Here is a 10,895-nt window from a genome sequence, read left to right as displayed (position 1 = left end):
AGGTAATCAAATGGTCGCTAAAAGTGTTTTTACCTGTTATATCAGGTAAAAACAGTTTCGTTACCATAATGCTCGTTACTTCAGACTTTTCCCACCAATCATACCACCCTTAATAATAGGTATAAGCCAAGCTTCTTGAACCACTTTCTTGAAGCTCGAGTGCTTAGTCCAGACTAGGGGTGCAAACGAGTCGAGTCGAGTCGAGCTTTGGCCTTATCGAGTCAAGCCTTAACTTAATTTCATCGAACTCGAGCTCGAGCTCGAGCTCGACGAGCTGGTAATTTTCAAGCTCGAGCTCGAAAAAAATAAAAAATAATTATTTTATTTTTAAAAAAATAAATAAAATAATATTTTTTCTTAATAAATAATAAAATATTAAGGATATTTATGTAATTTTACTATTAAAAATAAAAATAAAAAAAATATATATATATATATACTCGAGCTCGCGAGCCCAACGAGCTTGATGTTTTGAGCTCGAGCTCGAGCTCGACTCTGGCTCGAGCAGCTCGAGCTCGAGTCGAGCTCGAATCGAGCCGCTCGCGAGCGACTCGATTCGTTTGCACCCCTAGTCCAGACATTTAGAAAGCGGAAAGATGAACTCCGTAACCTGTTCGCTCCACACTTGATTAACAATGGAGTGTGGTCAAATCTGCCTCACAACAGTTGGGACACCTTTGTCACTTCAAAAAGATCTGTCAAAGTTTCATTTGCTAATGCCCTATCCAACCGCTGCCACACCTCACCATTGGTCCAAGTAAAAGGCGATCCATCAAAACCGGCATCCGAAAGACCACAATTGTAAATGGCTTTGTTAAATTCCTCCCTATTATTGCCATTTGGAGGTGCTCCACCAGACCATTCACTAACGCTAGAGATCACATTAAAATCTCCCGCCGCTAACAATGGGCCTGAAAACTGCTCTTGAACATCTTCCATCGTTTTCCACAGGTCCCGCCGACCCATCCTTGTACATTTGGTGTAAATTGCTGAAAAATTTAGAGAACCACCCATGATATCACCATATGAACCAACTGATCACCAAACTCATGGGGTACCAATGATAAGTCATCATTCCAAAAAATCCAAATTTTGCGGTCAAGGAAAGAGTGAGCATTGGAAAATTTCAAGATGCGACAAAGGAGAGTGTTATTACTTTTTGGAGGAGAGTGTTATAACTTTTAAAGTTATCTTTAATGTCCCTATTTTCCAATAAACAGATGGAATCGAAATTCGTATTTAGATTGTCACAAAAATTGACACCTTAAAATTTCTAAAAATTGCAAGTAAACGCCGATGCTCTGGTTAGTAATTCCAGGAGACTTGATGACAAATCAAGAGCGATTGACAATGTCATATCCTCATGACAGGAAATATCTAGTTGAGTAGTTTTCTTCCGAGTCTTGCAATTCATTTTCCAACCGACAAGTTTGAAAACCATGGTCCAAAGGAAAAAAATGTACATAGTAGAATATTTTTCAAGTATGACTGTTGAATGTTGAAAATGCAACTTTCAGAGTAGCTGATTTGTGGACATGCAGATGGAGTCCATCTCAAATTCGATGTTTTCGTACTTCCTGATTTTGTTTCTCATGATCCGATCCTGCAATGGAACCGATAGAATCAGTCAAAACCAAACCATGGCCGATGGTGAGACTCTGGTCTCCTCAGGTGGAACTTTTGTGCTGGGATTCTTTAAGCCCCCAAGTTCCACTAATCGATATCTGGGAATATGGTACAACAGATCTCCTGAAACGATTGTGTGGGTTGCAAACAAGGTAAGTCCACTAACAGATTCAGATGGAGTTCTAACAATCCACGGTGATGGAAATCTTGTACTTCTCAATGGAACGAAAAGGATCATCTGGTCATCGAATTCTTCTTCGGCAGATGCTCCAATGAACTTGGTCGCAGAGCTCTTGGATTCTGGAAACCTTGTTCTTAAAAGACAAGATGATTTTAAAGCAGAAAGCTATGTATGGCAGAGCTTTGATTTCACAACTGACACACTTCTTCCTGGAATGAAGGAAGGAAAAAACTTGCAGACTGGCCAAACTTGGTACTTGACATCATGGAAAAATCAAAATGACCCTTCTGCTGGAGAATTCAGTTACAAACTTGACACTATTGGGTTGCCTCAGTTTGTTCTTCGCAAGGGATCAGAGAAGAAGTTCCGCACTGGGCTGTGGAATGGACAGAGATTTAGTGGTTCTGCTGTGAGGTCCAGCATGTTTAATGCACCTGCTTTTGTTTATAATGATACAGATATATACTATACGTACGAAATGAGAGATAGTTCCGAACTCTCAAGGGTAACGTTGGATGAGTCAGGCGTGATTGAACACTATATGATGAATAAAGGAAGTTCTGATTGGAAACTCATGTATAAGCTGCCCTATGATATGTGTGGAGAATATGGTAATTGTGGTCCTAATAGCATTTGCAAGACCAATAGTGATCCAATTTGTCAGTGCTTGGACGGATTTGTTCCGAAATTGAAAGGAGATTGGGATGCATTAAATTGGTCTGGTGGATGCAAGAGGAGAACCCCCTTAGATTGTAAGCCCGGAGAAGATTTTATAAGGCTTGGAAATGTGAAATTGCCAGACCTCTTGGACTTTTGGCTGGATCAGAGCATGACCATTCGGGAATGTAAGAGAGAATGCCTGAAGAATTGTTCTTGTACTGCTTTCACAAACTCAAATATTACCAACGGAGGTAGTGGCTGTCTGATGTGGTTCGGTGACTTAATTGATATTCAAGAATATGATGACAATAGCGAGCAAGATATATATCTACGGATGCCAAGATCAGAATTAGGTAAACTATCTCCATAATTTCTCATATTCGTTGTTTAGCCATTGTAATGTAATATGTAACACTCGGGCCTTGAATCATTCATGGAATGCATCTTTTGGTTTCTTCAGTAAAGATTTAACCTACTAAACAGTAGGGATTCACTTCACTTGTCAGCATTATGGATGCAACCAGTGAAAGTCTGTTCACTGCTAACAATGAATTTTCTCAAGGCAGATGCAATCCAAAATCAGAAGAAGAAAAGAGCATTGCTTATTCTAGTGGTTCCAATAGTTTCTGGAGGGATGCTTGTCCTTTACTTTGTCATCTGGTGCACGATTCGGAGAAGGAAGGAGAAAAGAGGTAACAGAGGCTTGTCAAGCCTTACCATCCATTTACATTTCAAAGTATCATTCCTTTTTTAAGTTCTTGGTTCTAATTTTATCCTTGTACTGCAAGTACAATGCAACTGTACTTTCAGAAAAAGGTAAAGCCAACAGAAAAATTATAGTCCACTCACTAGTAGCAAATTATTCTAGGTATGAAAACAGGCAATGATGACATAGAGTTACCATTGTATCAATTGGAAGCTGTGACTATGGCTACTAAGAGCTTCTCTTTCTCCACTATAATTGGAGAAGGTGGATTTGGACCTGTTTACAAGGTACACTTACTTGTGTTCTATCTTTACAAGAATCAAATAAAATCATTACTTCTTATTTGAATATTGTAGGGTCGATTGGCAACTGGAGTAGAAATAGCAGTGAAACGACTCTCACAAACCTCTAGGCAAGGTCTGGGAGAGTTTAAGAATGAAGTTATTTTGATCTCCAGACTTCAACACCGAAATCTTGTAAGGCTTCTAGGCTGTTGTCTTGATGGAAATGAAAGGATGCTAATCTATGAATACATGACCAACGGGAGCTTGGACTATTTTATCTTTGGTCTGATTTTATTTCTTCAATCATTAGCAGCTAAGAGATCAATTAAAGATGGACAAAATAACAAGAATTGACTGATAATACCGCATCCTGCCTGCAGATCAGAGTAGAAAAAAGTTGCTTACTTGGAAAAAACGCTTTGAGATTGCCCTGGGAATATCTAGGGGACTTCTTTATCTTCACCAAGACTCCAGATTAAGAATTATCCACAGGGATCTCAAGGCTAGCAACATTTTGCTAGACAATGAGTTGAACCCAAAAATTTCTGACTTCGGCATTGCTAAAAGTTTTCGAGGAGACCAGACAGAAGGCAAGACAAGGACGGTGATAGGAACATTGTAAGTACGACAACCATTTATCATGGATTTGTCAAGTGGCCATTTTTTGACTTAAAATCTGATGTTTCATGCAGTGGCTACATGTCCCCTGAATATGCATTTTCTGGGACATATTCAGTCAAATCTGATGTATTCAGTCTTGGTGTGCTCTTACTGGAGCTTGTGAGTGGCAGAAGGAATAGGACACTTGACCATTCAGATCAGCATCAGAGTCTTTTAGGGCATGTAATGAAACATAGAGCAATTCCTCTCTCCTTTCTCTTACACTGAATTTCTATACTTTTAAACATAACCAGGCCTAGCATGTTTTTTTATCTCCAGGCATGGCTGTTGTGGACTGAAGATAAGGCCTTGCAGTTAATGGATGAGTGCTTGAAGGAATCATCTGTCGAATCGCAAGTGTTGAGATGCATTCAGGTGGCTTTATTGTGTGTTCAGAAACATCCAGAGGACAGGCCGACAATGGCAGCAATCGTCATCATGTTAAGCAACGAGACTGTGTCATTACCTCAACCAAAGCATCCTGGTTTCTTCTTAGAAGGCAATTATGCAAGGGTGTCTGAGACATCAACTGAGGAAAGATTAAGAACTTTGAATGCAGTGACCATAACTCAACTGGAGGGAAGATAGAGAGGAACCAAGTTCATCAGAGTACTTGGCCTTGAAAAAGCTCCCGGAAGAAACTGGAGGGCACATTTTTGCAGCCCGCTCTGAGCCCCCTACCCTAACCTCCAAAAAAGCCTTCGAGGCAACATTTGGCCCCAGTGGAAGAGAAAATCCGGTTATGCAATATAAAGTCAGGTTTTTTCAATTGAAACTGGGAAAAATGTTCCTAATAGAACATTAAATCACTTGAAACTGGTCCTCAGCCTTTGTATTATGGAGAACAACTAATCAATAGCTTGGCAACTTGATCGTAATTTAGAGATTATGTTCAGGTTTTGGCACATGACAGTACACAAGTTTTTGCAATTTTCCGTATGAAGTCTCAACAGTCCGGGCTTTTAATATTTCTAATTGTTTAATGGTATTATTTTAGTTTCTAATTCCGTTAAACAAAGGAAGAAAAGGTCCATTAAATTTAGCAACAGATCAAGTTTTTTTTTTTGTGTCTTTTTAAATATTGTATTAAAATAATTAATAATAACGTTAGTAAGTTTTAATTAAAATCAGTAAGTATATGTCTGAAAGGGTAAGTTTTAGTTAGAAATAGAAAGTTACACTTTGAGTAATGTAATTTACTTATAATTTGACAAAAGTTATTTTTTGTTTAAATTAAACTTACAATAAAAGGTATTCTAAAAATGCTATAAAAATTTTTAACAAGTACTCTAAATGGTATTCTAAAAAGTAGTCTAAATTTTTTTTTATGTTTAAAAAATATCCCAAAATATATTCTAAAAATTTTACTACTCTTAAATATTTCAAAAAATATTCTGAAATATACTCTAAAAACTATGCTACAGTAAAATTTTTCAAAAACGCCTCCAAAAACAGCTAATCAAAACCGAGATTTCAGTGTAGTTCCAAATGTTTTACGCGAGCCATCCTCTTCTTGAATCTCTTCCAAACCCAATGAAATTGCAGCGTTGTTTCCAAGCTGATTTTGAACGGGCCCGTTCAATACATGATGTAACAGTAGGGCCGGGTTCAAATACGGATACAATATACGTGTACAAGCTATACTATAATTATTGATTAACCCACTTAGGGACTCTTCCGTGAGTTGCTCAATGGTCAATGAAAGAGTACCAACTCAATTATTAACAGTCCAGTCGGTAAATGATGCCAATTCAAATTTTAATAGTAATTAATCCACTTTTTTCTTTCACTCCTCCCTTCTAGACGTTCCCAATCAGTGTTGCACTGCTGTTTTTTGCCGCATGCCTACATAGAAGAGATGAACTTTCTTTCAGAGATTTATTGTTTTTTCACAAATTGGCCCTCATATTCGATAGCATGATATCATGCTATCCAAAAGTATGTCTAAGGTTCCTATAAAGTCCCAATTTTGCTAGTTAGTTATATGTTGCCAATCTCAACCAATATGATGCCCATACAAAAGTTTCAGAATTAATTCATGCTGAGGTGTAAAGCCTAAGGGTTAAATAAGAACAATCATGGTAATTTGCTAATGTACCAGCTTTTCCAAATCAGATTGATTGGCTATTTTTGTGGGGAGGGGGGGGACGAGGGGGAATGAAGGGTGTTTGTTAGTAGGAGAATGAGGAAGAGGAAATGGGGAGGAGTGGGAAGAGATTGAGTTAGATCGTGGCGGAGAAAGAGTGGAGGTTGATTGCTATGGGGGGATAAGATGAAGGAGGTGGTTTGCAGTGCCATGAGAGGGATAGGGACAATAGCAGTTGGGGAGAAATTGATAGGGATGGTCATTGGTTGTTAGAGCGGATTAAGAGGAAATGTTGGATGGAAAGAAAAAAGTTGATTAATTAACATAAAAATTTGACTTCGCATCCTTTGCCAACTACACTCATTAATAATCGAGTTGACATTAGGGTTGAAAGACGAACTAAATTATTCAATACTTGAAATCGAGTTCAACTTGATAATAACTCGCTCGAGTTTGGTTTGTTAACTAATCACACCAAGTTTGAATAATGATTTGTATTTGATAAATTTTTAAGTTTGGTTCAAACTGGACTCGAATAGTATATAAGTAAAATTTACATGTAACATGTTCATACCACCTGAACTCAACTTGAGTTCTGTTCAATAAAAGCTCATTCAATCTCGACCCGAAAAGTAAACAAGTCGAATTTAAAAAAAAAAATTGAACTTATCAAAATAATCAAACAAATTTGAACACTAAAAGTATTCGATGTATTTAGACTCATTTATATCCCTAGTTAACACACTTTTATTAACTATTGAGCAACTTATGGAAAAGTCCATAAGTTACTCAATAACCATTGTAAAGCTTGCTACCTGTATACCTCTGCTTCATAACAAACAATGATTTCGGTAAACTATATAATTTGGTAGATCTATAAAAGTGTCTTATAAATCAACAAATTAAGAAACTTCAAATGTACGGACAGTGAAACAGGATATCAATATGGATTAACTTTCTTACGCATGTACATTAGCGAGTTTAGATGCAATATCATCTCAATTTGAATTTTAACTTCACATCTTGGACATGTGACATGCATTTAGTAGTAGGGATGATTTATTCTAACAGTATCGTTGGAAAAATTTTTGGAGGAGAGAGTTATAACTTTTAAAGTTATCTTTAATATCCCTCCTATTTCCCAATAAACAGTTGGAACCGAAATTCGTGTTTAGATTGTCACAAAAATTGACACCTTAAAAATTCTAAAAATTGCAAGTAAACGCCGATACTTTGGTTAGTAATTCCAGGAGACTTGATGACAAATCAAGAGCGATTGACAATGTCATATCCTCATGACAGGAAATATCTAGTTGAGTAGTTTTCTTCCGAGTCTTGCAATTCATTTTCCAGCCGACAAGTTTGAAAAGCCATGGTTCAAAGGGGAAAAATGTACATAGTTGAAAATGCAACTTTCAGAGTAGCTGATTTGCCGACATGCAGATGGAGTCCATCTCAAATTCGATGTTTTCGTACGTCCTGATTTCGTTTCTCTTGATCCGATCCTGCAATGGAACCGATAGAATCAGCCAAAACCAAACCATGGCCGATGGTGAGACTCTGGTCTCCTCAGGTGGAACTTTTGTGCTGGGATTCTTTAAACCACCAAGTTCCACTAATCGATATCTGGGAATATGGTACAACAGATCTCCTGAAACGATTGTGTGGGTTGCAAACAAGGTAAGTCCACTAACAGATTCAGATGGAGTTCTAACAATCCACGGTGATGGAAATCTTGTACTTCTCAATGGAACGAAAAGGATCATCTGGTCATCGAATTCTTCTTCGGCAGATGCTCCAATGAACTTGGTCGCAGAGCTCTTGGATTCTGGAAACCTTGTTCTTAAAAGACAAGATGGTTTTAAAGCAGAAAGCTATGTATGGCAGAGCTTTGATTTCACAACTGACACACTTCTTCCAGGAATGAAGGAAGGAAAAAACTTGCAGACCGGCCAAACTTGGTACTTGACATCATGGAAAAATCAAAATGACCCTTCTCCTGGAGAATTCAGTTACAAACTTGACACTATTGGGTTGCCTCAGTTTGTTCTTCGCAAGGGATCAGAGAAGAAGTTCCGCACTGGGCCGTGGAATGGAGAGCGATTTAGTGGTTCTCCTGTGAGGAGCAGCAGTTTCATTGCGCCTATTTTTGTTTATAATGATACAGAAATATATTATACGTATGAAATGACGGATAGTTCAGTACTCTCGAGGGTAACGTTGGATGAGTCAGGCGTGATTGAACACTATATGATGAATAAAGGAAGTTCTGATTGGATACTCATATATAGGCTGCCCTATGATATGTGTGAAGAATATGGTAAGTGTGGTCCTAATGGCATTTGCAGGATCAATAGTAATCCAATTTGTCAGTGCTTGGACGGATTTGTTCCAAAGTCAAAAGGAGATTGGGATGTACTAATTTGGTCTGGTGGATGCAAGAGGAGAACCCCCTTGGATTGCAAGTCAGGAGATGGCTTTATAAAGCTTAAAAATGTTAAATTGCCAGACCTCTTGGACTTTCGGCTGAGTCAGAGCATGACCACTCGGGAATGTGAGAGAGAATGCCTGAAGGATTGTTCTTGTATTGCTTTCACAGACTCTAATATTACCAACGGAGGTAGTGGCTGTCTGATGTGGTTCCGTGACTTAATTGATATTCAAGAATATGATGACAAATATAGCGAGCAAGACATATATCTACGGATGCCAAAATCAGAATTAGGTAAACTATCTCCATAATTTCTCATATTCGTTCTTTAGTTATTGTAATGTAATTTTAACAACTTGGGCATTGAATCATTATTGCAAACGTCAACGTACATTAATTAGTCGTATGCATCCTGTGGTTCCTCCCAGTGACGGTGTCAGTAATGCCTTTAATCAGTTAAAGATTTAGCCTGCTAAACAGTAGGGATTCATGTCACTTGTCAGCATTATGGATGCAACCAGTGACAGTGAATTTTCTGAATGCAGATGCAATCGAAAATCAGAACAAGAAAAGAGCATTGCTCATTCTAGTGATTCCAACAGTTTTTGGAGGGATACTTGTCCTTTGCTTCGTCTTATGCTGCATGATTCGGAGAAGGAAGGAGAAAAGAGGTAACAGAGGCTTGTCAAGCCTTACCATCCATTTACATTTCAAAGTATCATTCCTTTTTTAAGTTCTTGGTTCTATGAATTGGTGAACAGAAGCTACTTCTCTAGAAACTGCAACATTAGCAAGTTGAAGCCTATGAGCCAAACAATGAATGTAATAGGCATATGGACATTTATGGCAAATTAAAGCTTGCAAGCCGTTCCATTCAAAGATGACTAATTCATATATATATATATATCAACTCTCATAATATAAACTAAAATTGTAAAAATTTAGGGGGGGCCAATTTTATTTTACACACATATTTACATATTATGAATTAAAATTCTCAGAACTTAGGGGGGGCCATTGCCCCCCTCTGCCCCCCTTGGCTCCATCATTGTATACTTTTAAACATGACCAGGCCTAGCATGTTTTTTCATCTCCAGGCATGGCTGTTGTGGACTGAAGATAAGGCCTTGCAGTTAATGGATGAGTGCTTGAAGGAATCATCTGTCGAATCGCAAGTGTTGAGATGCATTCAGGTGGCTTTATTGTGTGTTCAGAAACATCCAGAGGACAGGCCGACAATGGCAGCAGTCGTCATCATGTTAGGCAACGAGACTGTGTCATTACCTCAACCCAAGCATCCTGGTTTCTTCTTAGAAGGCAATTATGCAGGGGTATCTGAGACATCAACTGAGGAAAGATTAAGAACTGAAAATGCAGTGACCATAACTCAAATGGCAGGAAGATAGAGAAGAACCAAGTTCATCCGGGTACTTGGCCCTGAAAAAGCTCCCGGAAGAAACTGCAGGGCTGATTTTTGTAGCCAGCCCTCAGCCTCCAAACCTCCAGAAAAGCCTTCTAGGCAACATTTTGCCACAGTGGAGGAGAAAATCCGATTATGCAAAATCAATTCCGGTTTTTTTCACTTGAAACTGGGAAAAATGTTCCCAATATATAAAACGATTAAATCCTATTTATGTATCAAGCTCTACTTGGAATTCTATTAATTATGGAAGTGGAGGAATAAAAAGGTATTCAGGGATGTGTTTGTACCCACTTCCTGCTGAGCATGTGTTTCATGAGATGCTGAAAATCAAGTCAAATTTCAACTTCTTCAAAATTAGTTTCATGCTTAGAAAACTTCAACATTAGAATCTTTGGATTAATTAGACTCGTTTACACCCGTACACTCAAATAATACTTTTATTTTCTTTTCAATTCTCTCCAACCACAATCGTATAATTCCTTTTTCTATCCACATTAAGATTTGTACAATTCTTGACATCTTTCCATTTCTCTAACCTTATGATTTGGTTCAACTTATAAATATGCCTATTTCTTGCTTTTATTTTATTTTATTTTTTTTGTAACAAAGACTTCCATTTTTTTTGGGTAAGTTTTGATCAAAATGGATTAATTTTAAACTTTTTACACATTTGTGTGATTGATCCTTTCTTTATTTTTTTTTCAATCACTCCATTTTCTTTTTTAATTTTCTCTCTCATCGCATCATATCACATAATTCCTTTTTTCATAGCTGGATGAGGAATTTGACAATTCCTCACATTTTTCGATTCTCTACTCCTATTATTTGGTTGAATAAT

At 37.7% G+C, this 10,895-nt stretch overlaps 2 protein-coding genes across 2 annotated transcripts; both read left to right on the top strand.

The window, feature by feature from the left end:
* Positions 1-1,328: 1,328 nt before the first annotated feature.
* LOC113727410 (G-type lectin S-receptor-like serine/threonine-protein kinase At4g27290) lies at positions 1,329-5,056 on the top strand. The gene is made up of 7 exons (XM_027251565.2): positions 1,329-2,820; positions 3,034-3,159; positions 3,336-3,460; positions 3,530-3,740; positions 3,838-4,075; positions 4,150-4,300; positions 4,397-5,056. The coding sequence occupies exons 1-7, from the start codon at positions 1,536-1,538 to the stop codon at positions 4,703-4,705; spliced, it is 2,445 nt and encodes an 814-aa protein (XP_027107366.1). The 5' UTR covers positions 1,329-1,535; the 3' UTR covers positions 4,706-5,056.
* Positions 5,057-7,384: 2,328 nt separating this feature from the next.
* Positions 7,385-10,347, top strand: LOC113727411 (S-locus-specific glycoprotein S6-like). The gene is made up of 3 exons (XM_027251566.2): positions 7,385-8,928; positions 9,180-9,305; positions 9,732-10,347. Exons 1-3 carry the CDS (start codon positions 7,641-7,643, stop codon positions 9,749-9,751), a joined length of 1,434 nt encoding a protein of 477 aa, XP_027107367.1. The 5' UTR covers positions 7,385-7,640; the 3' UTR covers positions 9,752-10,347.
* Positions 10,348-10,895: the final 548 nt, after the last annotated feature.

This window comes from Coffea arabica, chromosome 2c, assembly GCF_036785885.1.
Source record: "Coffea arabica cultivar ET-39 chromosome 2c, Coffea Arabica ET-39 HiFi, whole genome shotgun sequence".
NCBI classification, from domain to species: domain Eukaryota; kingdom Viridiplantae; phylum Streptophyta; class Magnoliopsida; order Gentianales; family Rubiaceae; genus Coffea; species Coffea arabica.
The sequence above is the reverse complement of the archived record's forward strand: the minus strand, read 5'-3'. Positions and strand labels throughout refer to the sequence as shown.